This window comes from Eulemur rufifrons, chromosome 19, assembly GCF_041146395.1.
Source record: "Eulemur rufifrons isolate Redbay chromosome 19, OSU_ERuf_1, whole genome shotgun sequence".
NCBI lineage: Eukaryota > Metazoa > Chordata > Mammalia > Primates > Lemuridae > Eulemur > Eulemur rufifrons.
Window position 1 is genome coordinate 91,202,153 of NC_091001.1, and position 14,213 is coordinate 91,216,365.

Sequence of the window (14,213 nt, forward strand, 5' to 3'; positions counted from 1 at the left end):
ACTGTTCATTAAAAACAAAAATATATATAACAAGTGGCATTATTGCTCTGCTTCTCAAATATTTAATCAATGTCTAGGAAACAGGATAAACTATATATTCTACTTCAGAAAACTGACAAAGAGCAATGCTAACTGACAAATCCTGCAGTAAGGAAACCTGTCATCTCCACTTATCTCAAATTCTAAAATCTACTACTAGGCCACAAAGTAAATTTTTACACAAGGGCCTACAAACATCCTGCAGTGTAACATTCTTCAGACAGTCAGTGGGGAAACCCTATTCTGCTGACCCACGCAGTGTCAGACCCACAGCTTCTGCAAGAATACTTCCTAAAGTCAGCAATTAGATCTTACCTAGGCTCTTCTCTAAAACCAGTACATTTCAATTTGAACCATTCTTTAATCTCTTGCCAAACATTTTTCTCACTCTTCACAATAAGCCATGTATTCTTAATTTTCACATGTGGTCCAAAAACCAAACTTTTCTCTCTGTTACCAATTGAATATTTTCAAAAGTTACAACCTTCAACTGAAAAACTGATGTCTCTTAGTCTGCACTCACATTTTTGAAATTAAGAAATATATTCTATAATTCTTCAGACCATGTCATTCAATTAGTTGGGAAACAGAGCTGTAAATGTAGATATTTCAGGAAGAGAACACAACAACCATTAATATCAAGTATACATATGGCTACTGCATGAGCCTCCATAAAGTCACCAGTAGTCTTTCAATATAACGAAATTAGTTTAGAAATTATATACTTTATTATGAATGAAATGAGCTACTTACCAATCCTCAAATGAGGCAATTAAAAATTGTGAATGGGAAGGGGTTTTTCTCTTACCATAGCTACCTTCTAATACTACATAAAGACAACATTTCCACCTCTAAGAAAGGTGTCACATGTAGTCAACAAAAATATATGGTAATTTTCTAGATTACCATCGGAAGCAACGTAAAAAGACTTATAGTATCTAAAGGAAGTGTGAAAAATCAAACAGGCATAGATGAAAAAGATGAAGGTAGAAAGGAGCTAAGAAAATAGACTAAAAAACGAGTCTTATAATTAAAAAAACACATACTGAGACCTTTAGACCCAGGGAAAAGAACAAAGCTCTAATAAGTTACAAAGGAACTGTTATCATTAGCACCAAAAAATTCAAAACAGAAAAACAAATATGGAAGAACATTTGGTGCAAACACTTTACAAAGGAAAAACTGTAAAAAGCCCGCAGAGTTCAAGTGACTTGACAAGACCAAAGAGTTATTTATGAAAAAGTTCAAGCTCTAACCAGGTCTCCAAGTGACAGTGACCAGTAGAGTCTTCTTTATCAGATTAAGAAAATGAAACAGTAACTCTTCTGTTTTTGCAAAAGGACAACAAAGTAGGAAAACAGCATTATCTTTATCACTCTTTATTTTTTTAATGCACTCAATTCTTTATTCTTTTAGGACTAATTACATATTTGTATATTATTAAGGATACTATCTTGCTTTTTTTTTTAATTCCTAAAACCTGATTCAAAAGACAGCTGAGGATTAACCCCAAAGCAGTCCAGTGTTCTGTTTGGTAGTTTTCAGAAAGATTTCATAACAAATTAGAATTTAGAGAACATTTACTATTCTACACTAACTATAACCTTTGAGAACTGTACTGTACAAAACCATGCCTCTTCTAAAATGATTTATTAAATTATATACTCCTTAGTACACAACATTTGGCATTAAAGATTAGCCACAATGTAATAGTGGTCACTGTTTAAAAAATATTGGCTACTTCCCAGGCACTATGTTTGATGCTTTATATGTATTTACCTTATATAATCCCTAAAGCTCTAAATAATAGATGTTAATATCACTATTTTATATATTAGAAAATGTAATCAGACTATAATAATTAGCAGAGTTAGGATTTTAATTCTGACATAGCAAAAGTATTTTGAGATGTACTATTAGTCTTTCCTATAGATATATTTTAATCTTTATAACATTTAAACATTCATATTTAAATGTTATTTTTTTCTCCCTCCTGCCCTCATCCTTAAATGTTATTTCAGAATAACATTAAAATATGAAGTATATTTCTTTGCCTTAATATTTCATGAGCTAGCAGGGTAGCATTTATTTGATGTCACAATGTCTATAATCTTATACATAAAATTTATTCTCTATTCATTTGTTTTCTTTTGGGAATAAAGAGCTTTAAACATTACTTTTAGTTAGTAAAATACATTATACAAATAAACATGTTGAGTTCCCTGATATATGTGACAAAAATGTAATATAATTATCACTTTTATTTCTTGGGCTCAAATAGGTACCATTTAAATTTTAATTATGGGACAGTATATACCTAATACTAACTCATGAGCTCTAATATACAATATTTCTATTTTCTGTGCATATTAGTGAAAATTTAGAGCTTGCATTAACTAAGAAATTTAGAATTAAGTGATATTTAGCTTCACCTAGAACTGTATATAAATCCAAGGATTTACAAAATTTATCACCTAATACTTTTTACATACCTGTCACAGAATCTGATCTGGAATGCTCTTCACTGTCTGAATCCTCCAGTAAATCATCACTTAAATCAAAAGACAAAATAAAAGCAATTTGAATTTCAAAAAAAGTACACATCATATGAGAAAGCAAAGAAAAAAAGTACACTGTTAAACCACCACTTACATCTCTCAAACATAAACATACAAACTATTAAAACTAGCTTAAATGAGATATAAAGAATAGTCTGAGGTCATAACTGATTAACAACACTGATAATGAATCATCTTAAATTATTAAATAAATATCCACCTGAAATAGAGTGTGGAAACCTCTAAGAATCTATGATAACATTTATGGGGATTTGAAGGCTGTTACATGACCGGGGATATTTTGGGCAAATAAAAAGACAAAAGACTGCAACAGCTAATAAAATCAAACACAAGCTTACAGTAGTAAAATTTTAAGAACTATTCTATTACTGAATTCAGGAGTTACCCTAAAACCAAACATAGTTGGAATAGCTGTACAAATGCATGTGTATTTATGTGTATTCACACACATACACATTTTATTTTTGTTTTGGAGGGGCTATTAAGAACTCCCTTACATGTAGGAAAACTATTACAACTCAGAAGATAAGCATCAAGGTAAGACAATAGTCCCTCCTTTGCTCTTCACTTAGGTAGCCAAGAAATTGTCAGACTTCCTCTTTGCATCCACTTTTATCCTCCCTCTCTCCACTGTTAGCAGGCCAAAAGAAAAGATTTAAGTACAGAGCACTATGACACAGTTATTAGGCTGTGTCTGTACCCTAGTAATCAGCATGTCTACAATTTCTAAAATTCTGACAACTTCATTACAAAAACAAAAAGATGTATTTCATAGAAAGAAAAGGCGATTCTGTCTTTTTTAAAACAACATATCACACTTACATCTGAAATACATGGCCATTTACAATGTTATTTATATACTGGTATTCTCCATTAAAAATACTTAAGCACACCACACTCCAAGGCAATGTTTGAAATTTCCTGGGGGGGAAACTCGATCACTTAGATATTTTTGATAAAGTTTCTGTGTTTTAGTTTTTCTCAAGTGATAACTGTCCACAAATCAATGTAGTGCTGTAGTTTAAACCATAAAAAGAATGCAAAAAAGTTTAAGACCAGCTAATTAATTAGCCTCAGTATTTGAATGTTAATTGACTGATTTCAGAGGATTATTAAGATGCCTGAAAAAATAAATCCCAACAAGAAATATTAATGATTGGGAATTCTCCAGAATGAAGAAGTACAAACCAAGAAGACACACTAGGTTCAAGGCTAGAAGGGCTGTTCCATTAAGAAAAATAGCCAAGTATTACCAATTGTACTGAAATAAACAGCAAAATAAAGTAGTATATTTTAAAGAAGGTTGCCACACAAAAACCTTAAGTTGGAAAGGAAGGTCTTCAAAAATATAATCATCTTTTCCTAAAGTATTTTGTGACAGAAAAATTCTCAAACTATAACATGATAAAAATCACATGGGTAAAATCATTGAATAGTACACTTAAAAGGGTGAGTTTTGTGGTATGAAAAGTACACATCAATAAAACCTTTTAAAAATCACGAGTAAAAAAAACCTAAAATACACGTTGATATAACTTCATAGTGTGATTATGGCTACCCTATGACTTCAATTTCCATCTCTGTATTTTCTAATTTTTCTACAATAAGCGTGCATTAATTATACAATAGGCACTAAATTTACTAAAGCCTGTTAGATGATACAAAACCCTCTACAAAGTAATAAACATGCAAAATAAATATTATGGGTAAGTTAAAAATGTTAATGTGTTTCTGAAAACTAGACATAATAGTATCACAGGGATACCTTGGTGTATACCAATATCATAAACAACTTCAAAGTTAAATCCAGGAAATTCTTATAAATTTCAAAAGCTATCATATACAAATGACAAATGAAACATTTATACAAAATGTTAATTCATTACAATTAAGTGTGTTCCCAAATCTTCCTTGAAAAAATTCAAAACAAAGACACATGTTGTCTTCTAAGTAAAAATGGTCAAAAACAATTCCTAAACAAGCTATACTGCTAATTACTTTAAATTTCCTGAACAAGCTTCAATTTCTCCAGCTAATGTATTATTCTTCAAGCTAATAAAACCTACATAGTCTATTTTAAAACCAATTATACTGTATTTTGTGCCACATAAAGTCAGAAGTAGTTTGGCTCACTATATTCATTACCAACGCAACAGGACTTCTCCTACCTCTGGGGGAAGGGAAGAGCACAGAGGGGGCTTAAAGTTAGGGATGAAGTTTCATGTCTTCTGCTTCCTCCTACCATACCAGCTTAGGGTAATCTTTTTGTATGATTCATCTGACATTTTCTTCAGAGAAAACAGTCTTTCTACCCTAGACAGATTGTTTCTTAAAAGCAGTGAGATCTGTATCTCAACTCCAGCACACTATCCCATATAATATTGTGGGGTATTTCCATTAGAAATACTACACACATGCTTACCTAAAAAGGTACATTTTAACTAGGGGGTTGTGGGTATGTGTGGGGGGGGGCGGGGGGGTATAATCCTAGAAGTATGTCTTGATTCTATTTTTAATCCTCAAATTACAAAATTCCAAGACAAAGTTCTAATTAAAATCAGTGTCTAAAGTACATATAAATTTCATTATCTTCTATTAATTTTCCACTAACTGCTAAGATATCACAAATCAAGTATGCTTAGTTTCCAGTCCTATTGGCAAATACAGTCAAAAACTCAGAGGACAATGTGCAAGCTGCTTTCTAATCAAGCCTTCACAGGGATTTATAAAGACTGAGAACCACCATGAAGCTTTAATTAACATGTTACTGCCAAGTATAACTAGACAAAGGTAACATATGTTGTGAATTTCTCATTAATTCTATTAGTGAAATAATTTCTATTGATAAAATTTCACATTACTTCTTAACAAAAGTGCATGTCACCAAAGGTGATGTGAAATGATAAATCACTGACTGTAGTGTAACACCAATCACACACCAGAAACATAAGAAGCACCAGCAAGTGAAACGGTAGATATTCTAGTACATCAGGACATCTGATCAAAGTTAAATAGGCTCCATTTCACATTGCCACCTACTGGATCTTAAAAGTGGTAGCTCCTACTGCTTATCACAAGCTGAGTGTTTTACGGAACCCATCACTGTGCCTACTTGGCAATACTGCAAACGTTGCTGTGTGATCTTAGCCCAGTTCAGAGTCACAACTGCAGAGCTTCTTAAGAAACAAGTGGGTAAAGTAGGATTATACTTTGACTCTCCTGCCCCACATAAAGCAGATGCAGCTACAAAAATTAGGAATCTGTCCGAAAAGTTGAGTGGAGGAGAATCCCAAGCAGCAATAATTATGGTACCTCAACTCACTCTGATTTCTGGTATACTGTTTAAAATACATAGATCCTCTTGCCTTACACTTCAGGTCATTTCACTGTTGGAAGCACTTCTATAATTTGAGGTGCTAATGAAAAAAGAGAAACTAAAAAGTCATTTGGCTCAACTGATCTAGGAAAAGATTTAGTAGAAGTTGAAATTACAAATCTAATTCAAGAATTTCATTTCATTATTTAGGCTTTATTTTTCACTGTGGCAATTATTTCCAAATGACACAGATTAAGATAGAAAATCAAGTATATTTTATAGACTATGGCATTTCTGAATGAAAATTTCTTCAAAAATCAGTTTTCAGATTTCTAACCAAACATTTATTCCTCATCATGTCTTAACCTGATAATTGTTTCTTCCTCCTTAATTAGAACTATGCGAATATAAAATTTAGGAAAAGAAAACATGTAACATTGATAAATTCTACTAAAACAAATTGACATACCTATCTCCTTCCAATTTGGGTATATCTGAGCAACTAGAGGAGTCCTCCAGCCATGCCAAAGTTGGTCTCCTTGAATCAACTCCTGAGCTGGGTTCTCCTGATAGAATAAGCTGTTGTACAATTGCTGGATCATAGGCATTAATTTCAAACTTTAAGTGCACCTAAAGCAATGAAAAGCGTAGGTTTACAAATGATTTTGTTTTTCAATGAGTAATCTGTTACCTTAAAATTAAAACATACCTTCATAAGTTTAGAAACATCCCATATGCAGATCTTTCCTCGTTTAGTTGCAGCAGCTAGAAAATGAGGGCAGCTCCCCGACCCAAAGCAAGATATTCTGTCAGTTCCATCTGTGCAAGGAAACTGTGCAGGACTTGTTGCAAGAGTGACTGACAATGGCACATTCTGTGTGTGCTCACCTTTCACAAATGGGCAGTTTGGGGAATGTCTCTCGTGTTCAGACCTTTACACAGATTAAGAAAGGAAAAGTTTACTAACAACCAGTAAGTTACACTTGCACATTAAAACAGAATGCCAGGATTATCATCTCCTTTTTTTAAACAACTGAACTTAAAGTATTCATCATTAAGAATAGACTTAATCTTACCAAACCATTGAATTTTATCAAGATCATTCTATTGTTCAACCATTCACAATATTCACACATTCAACATTCTCAAAATTCAACAATAGGAGTTGTTACTTTAATTAATTACAAATAAAGTCAATCTCAGATAAAACGGGGAAATCAATGCTATAGTATAATTAATGCCATGTTACATACTAATAAAATTGTTTAAACTCCCAGCATTTCCTCCTCACACTGGTATCCTACTACTTTGAATGAATAACTACTTCATTTCAGTTTAAAATTCTCCATATCTATCAGTAGCTACAACTATAAATGACATATAGTAGAAACTCAATAAATGCCATTCAAATAACAAAGAGTTTTTAGTAAAGATCTGAAAGCAAAGAGATCTCTAGTATGGATAAAATGTCATTTATTAAGAATACAGAAATATCCTTACATATTCACTATATGATCCAGTCAGACAACTTTTAAACAGAATTTCTTTTCAAAGAAAGGTAAAGTTCATAAATTATACACTACTTATTTCAAATCAGTGCTTATTGAGCAAAAAACATACTAAATTAGTTTACTAAAAAACAAGTTTAAGAAAAATAAAATACTAGGATCTCAGATCAAGACCGGCATAATGACTTTAAGAATTTTCTCAAATTGAAAACAGAATTAACTTTAACACTTAAAAATTATTTGCCCAACTTGTGATTCCTTTGTATTTCTTTCTGGCTTTTTTTTTTTTTAACTTTCACTGGCTGTAACTACAAGGCATTAGAAATGTCAGGATCCTGCTACCAAAAAAAGAACCCTTGAGCTTGGGATCACTTGTGTCCAGGAGTTCAAGGCTGCAGTGCACTATGCATGTGCCTGTGAATAGTCACTGCACTCCAGCCTGGGCAACATAGTGAGACCCCATCTCAAAGTAATAAAATAAATTTTAAAATTTTTAAAAAGACGGTTCAAATTCGAGTCACACCACCAAAAAAAAAAAAAAAAATTTTAAAAAGAACCCTCTTTTTAACCCATTGTTATATTTCCATGGCAAAGAAAACTTTACTCATGAGACATGCGACTCCTTAGAATATACATATTTCTTTTTACAGTGTACCTACAACTTACCTAAATCTACATGTAAACCCTGGGCTATCTGTAATACCCAGATGTATTCCATAAATCCTTTTACACTGCACCCCCAAGCACAAGATATCTGAATGGAATTCCTTCCCAGATAAATTCTAGCATATTTTATCCTCTTCCATCTATCTTTCTTACCAGATTTTTAGCTTTTTAATTAAAATTATATTTACACAAGTTACACATGACTACATAAAATAAAGCTTAAGACCCACTTCATTTATAATATTCAATCCCAGATGACCACTGTTATGAATTTAAGTGGTAAACTTTTAAAATATTTTTATAAGTTTATATACATAAATGTACACATAGAAAAAATAGGGTTTTTTTTTAAACAACCAGTATCACTGTATGAATCATTCTATAAAAGCCTTCTTGATACAGTAACATATCTGAAAGTTATTGATGGTGATTAATAAAGATCCAACTGCTCATTCCTTTTAACTGCTGGATCACAGTCTATTACACAAATATACCATATTTTATTTAGCTATTTCCCTTCTGATGGGCATTTAAAATGTTTCCAGTTTTTCACTGTAGTAGCCATCCACTATATGCCTCCATACATAAAAAGCGGTTAACTCCCTAGGGTAGATAAGTACAAGTGGAATTGCTAGGTAACAGGATGTATCCCTTTTTATTTTCTTTTAAATATTCAGTCTCCCTCCAAAGTAACATTATCAACTCCCACCATCAAAATATGAGAATCCCATTTCCCTCCTTTTCTCCCTTACAATTGAGAAGGTACCTAGGCTCCCTCACCTCCATCAATTCCCTTCCCTCCTATCTATTTGGAGCACTGGTCCCAGTGCTTCAGTGGCCCCACTAACTCAAGAGTTTGAAGAATCCCAAATCCTAGAGCAAAGAGGTAGAATCCCTGAATAGTTGACCATATCAAGAAAAGATGAGTTTTGAGCAGCCCAAGTTGGAAATCTGAACCAAATTTCTAAAGAAACTATGTATAAATAAAATTACGTTCTATTATATCATGGTTCAATTTTTCAGGTATGTGTTAAATAACTGTATAAGGATTGGCCTAGGAAACTAAAAATTATATGTTAAAATGGTTTCTGTACATATAAAGATGGTTTCTATATGGAAAGACTGCGTTTTGGTTAGAGTCTGGTGTATTCTTTCTCTTATGTACAAATTTTAGAAAGTCATGGACCTCAGAGACATTGGATGCCCACTGGTGTAACAGAGACAGGGCTACCTCGTTCTCTTAGGACAACAGCAAAAATATAGATGGCAAAAAGGCAAGCAATTATATCAAGATCAGAAAAGTAAAATTTGCAAGCACATTTACAGGACTAACTTAGCCTATAATGCCCAAAAATATCAAGACTCACCAAGGTTCATCAGTAGGTTCCCAACAAACGAGACATACACTACAAGTAAAACACATGGCTCTATCATCTCCAGATGAGGCAGGCTGCAAAATTATTTAAAAAAAAAAAAAAAAAGGGCAAACCGTTAAGAAAATAGCTTTATAAAAAACTCTTTTAAAAAGTTCATAATTTTAAGTAAAATTCTATGCTAAAGAAAATTAGCCTATACTATTAGGTCCCAACAACACAAGGCGACTTTCAAATGTTTATAAATTAGCTATGTTATTTGAAAAATAGTGTTTCATCAGAAAACAACCACTAAATCAAATACAGGCACACAAATACTCAAACCAAAAGAGTCTTAACAGGTTTATTATTAAATATTGAATCCAATACAACCATACAAGAAAGGCAAGTACGAAGGAAAAGCAAACTCATCAATCTAATTCATGTATTTTTGTTTTTTAAAGAGAGAGGGTCACACTGTCACCCAGGCTGGCGTGCAGTAGCCCAATCTAGCTCCCTGCAACCTCTAACTCCTGTGCTCAAGTGATCCTCTCACATAGCTGAGAACACAGCCACACTACCACATCCCACTAATTTATTAATTTTTTGTAGAGATGAAAAAATGGTCTCACTATGTTACCCATGGTAGCCTAAAACTCCTGGGCTCGAGCAATCCTCCTGCTTCAGCCTTCCAAAGTGCTGGGATTACAGGTATGAACCACCGCAACCCCTCAAATTTCTGTAATATTCTCTAGGACACATCAACTAAATGCTACATATATTTCAATTCAGGTTTTGATACACAAATTACTCATACATACGAATATTATATATTTTTATAATATTTATCATTTTAAATATCTTATACAATTACAAAATACTTTAATACAGTTTTTAAAGCATTATATATAAAACATATATTTGAGCTCAGGTTTTGAATATGTGTATTAAAGTCTGAACTGACATATACCTGAAAACTAATATTAATATTTGTAAATACTTATATTCTATAGGTGCAAATTTATTAGACATTTTAGAAAATTAAGAATAATCAGCCGCTAACACAGGCAGGATATCTATGATTTAATCTCTTCGCAAAGACAGAATACAATGAATAATAACTCAACAGAAAAAAATATCAAAGTATCACTTAACAGAGACTCTTTTAGAAAATGATACCAAATTAAAAGGAAAAAGATAAATTGCTAGGAAGAATGGTCCACATTCAATTCTTAATTTAGCGAAATAATTTCTGTGATTCTAACAGTAGCCAGTCTCCAAATTTATCTATCTTTAACTGAAAATTTGACAAACTTTGAATAAAACATTCAAATATACATGGTTTTCTGGTTTAACTTTAGTTAAGATATTCAGAATACTTCAAGGTAACTAAAGAATAATCACTCTTCAGATGCTTAATGACAGTAACTGTAATGTACTTCAAAGTTCACTTGAATTCTAAAGTTAAGCATGTTTTATGTAAACTGACAGGGTAAGTATTTAATTTCTTAGATTATTTAGTAGGGGTAAAACAGTGGTAAGCCAGTCTATACTACTCAATTCAAGTTTACTATTAACTAATATATTGTACCTAGCTCAAATCATTTTTCTTAACTTCTTTCTACTTTAGTTCAGTAAAGCTTTCTATAATATCCCATTCTCATGCCTTTTTATCATGTTAATCCATATACTGTGCCCTCTTCTTTTCCTACATATAACTATGACTATTTTTGTTGACTAATTCTTTCTCTGTCTACAGAAACTTCTGTTTTTAATTTTTAATTATGGATACATAATAGTTGTATATATTTATAGGGTACGTGTGATATTTTCATAAAGGGATATAATGTAAATTAATCAGGATAAGTGGAATATCCATCACCTCAGGTATTTATCATTTCTCTGTGTTACACATTTACTTAATCACTACTTCAGTACATATGTATTAGGGCTGCACTGCACTACCTGTAAGGCTGCTTCTACAGTTGTCTACTTTATGGACAATTCGTATCCCAAATAAAATCAGAATCTCAGGAACAACTATAAACTGTTTGTATTGCATTACCCTAAGCATCTACTACTGTGTTAAAAATGCATAAGTCAAAAATAAAACAAACACACATTCAAAGAGAACATTTTTCAAAAACCAAATCTGGAGAATACTGCCTATTTGGTGATTTAAAAAAAAAAAAAAACCCAGCCGGGCGCAGTGGTTCACACCTGTAATCCTAGCACTCCGGGAGGCTGAGGTGGGTGGACTGTTTGACCTCAGGAGTTCGAGACAAGCCTGAACAAGAGCGAGACACCGTTTCTACTAAAAATAGAAAGAAATTAGCTGGACAACTAAAAATATAGAGAAAAAAATTAGCCGGGCATGGTGGCGCATGCCTGTAGTCCCAGCTACTCAGGAGCCTGAGGCAGAAGAATGGCTTGAGCCCAGGAGTTTGAGGTTGCTGTGAGCTAGGCTGATCCCACGGCACTCTAATACCCCGGGCAACAGAGTGAGACTCTGTCTCCAAAAAAACACCCATATCTAAAAAGAAAACACTTTGTTATTAAGTATTAGGTAACTTGGTTGTTATTATAGTTGCTTTTAACAATTTTTTCCTTTTCTTATACAATACACAACACAGGAAATAGCCACTCAGTATCATAATCAAAGGTATACAGCATGCCCCTATACACCTATACTCCCACCTATTTGGGAGGCTGAGGTAGGATTGCTTGAGGCGAGGAGTTCGAGTCCAGCCTGGGCAACATGGCAAGACCCCCATATCTTTAAAAAAAAAAAAAAAAAAAAAAACTAACAAAACTCACATAAATGCATACACACAAGCACAAAAACAAGTTGCATAAAATAAGTTCTGGAAAATGTACTAAAATGCTGATAATTTTACTCATGATTCTACAAAACCATACTAAAAATATATATGTAAATTTTTGATAGCCATTTTTACCTGATGATAAAATCCAGCTTGAGCCATGGGATCTGGTTGTGCCCACCGATAGCCTACATGAGGCCATGAGGTAAATGTCTCCCGTCTGTTAGCTTCACTATACATCAATGATCTAAAAGTAAACATCAAATTGAAGTTAGGCATCAAATTACAGTTGATATTCCTACTTAACACTGCAGAAAACAATTTTACTGGGTTATCAACAAAAACTGACAATGGACAATACCACAAACTACATCAAAATTAATATTTTGGGACATGTGAACACCTCCAGAAATATTAAATATCCTAGATGAATGCATTTCCTAAAATATAAGATTTATCACAGCTATACAGATTTCCTTAGAAACCTTGCAAATGTCTGCAAAGAAAATAGCTCTGCAGGGCTGTTTTATAATCTCAAGATCTCACAGAAGAAGCCTTTGTTCTAATTATATATTTTTCTTTTTTCCCCCCTCATTAGACATATTCCAAAGAATATTTTAATGATAGCCATAGCACATATCACCTGATAGTCTGATTAGAAATGACAGTCTCTTGATTTTGTCCAAATGAGATAGCAATATTACTACAGAAAATAAAAATTTTCCAATTGTTAAAACAACTAGTAAGTTATTGGTATTACAAGAAAAATAACCAACAAAAACAGGGCAACTGATTAAGCAAAGTCACAGTTTACCAAAAGATAAATTAATAATTATTGCAACTGAATAAAAGAACCATGCTTAAAACAGTAGATTTAGAAATTGAATTCATTTACTAGTGCTTTGTCTAACATCAGCATATACTATTTATAAATGCATTTCAGAAAGATACTTAAGAAGTCACAATTCATATCCAGTGAAAATATGAAGGTCGGGCATGGTGGCTCACTGGAGGCCGAGGCAGGCGGATTGTTTGAGCTCAGGAGTTCGAGACCAGCCTGAGGAAGAGCAAGACCCCATCTCTACTAAAAATAGAAAGAAATTAGCTGGACAACTAAAGATATATATAGAAAAAATTAGCCGGGCATGGTGGCGCATGCCTGTAGGCCCAGCTACTCGGGAGGCTGAGGCAGAAGGATCACTTGAGCCCAGGAGTTTGAGGTTGCTGTAAGCTAGGCTGATGCCATGGCACTCTAGCCTAGGCAACAGAGTGAGACTCTGTCTCAAAAAAAAAAAGAAAAGAAAAGAAAACATGAAAATATAAAATATTACATGAGAAGGCAAATGTAAACATCTAATCAAAACTGCTAGGTTTTATATTTCAGTGTAGAATTTCTAAACTTCAGTACTTTTAATAAGAATCTGATTAACCTCATTTTAAACAGTAAATCATTTACGTTTTTAAATGAATGGATTACTGGCTTTTTAATCAGTTTTACACAAAACAAGCAGTCAAAAAATCTCTACTGAAGAAAATGATGGTTGAGGTACGATTTTTGTAACACTGTTTAAATCCAGGGTAGGCAGCATAAAAATCTTAATTCAAAATTGTCCAATTAATTTTTTAACTTTTCGTTTTTTTATCATAAAACAATAGATTGCTCTTTCCTTATACTCACATTTAGGCATGGGTTTTTTGGTTTTCTTTTTTTTTAAGAAAAGGTCTCGCTCTGTCACCAGGGTTGGAATGCAGTGGCGTCATTATAGCTCACTTTAAAATAAAAGTCCTAAGTTCAAGTGATCCTCCCTGCCTCAGCCTCCCGAGTAGCTGAGACTACTTTCTAATTTTTTTTTGTTGTCGTTGTTTTGTTTTGTTTTGTTTTTTGAGACAGAGTCTCATTCTGTTGCCCGGGCTAGAGTGCCATGGCGTCA

The 14,213-nt window shown here is 33.0% G+C and overlaps 1 protein-coding gene across 4 annotated transcripts in view; it reads right to left on the reverse strand.

Annotated features, from left to right (window-relative positions):
• Positions 1-14,213, reverse strand: part of BIRC6 (baculoviral IAP repeat containing 6) — a 220,746-nt gene that overhangs the window by 177,927 nt on the left and 28,606 nt on the right. For all 4 annotated transcript variants that reach the window (XM_069494939.1, XM_069494940.1, XM_069494938.1 and 1 more), the window contains exons 5-9: positions 12,418-12,529; positions 9,476-9,558; positions 6,644-6,866; positions 6,404-6,564; positions 2,532-2,590 (exon numbers count right to left, since the gene is read on the reverse strand). In XM_069494939.1, coding sequence (XP_069351040.1) covers positions 2,532-2,590; positions 6,404-6,564; positions 6,644-6,866; positions 9,476-9,558; positions 12,418-12,529 — 638 coding nt within the window. The remainder of the gene's footprint in view (positions 1-2,531; positions 2,591-6,403; positions 6,565-6,643; positions 6,867-9,475; positions 9,559-12,417; positions 12,530-14,213) is intronic.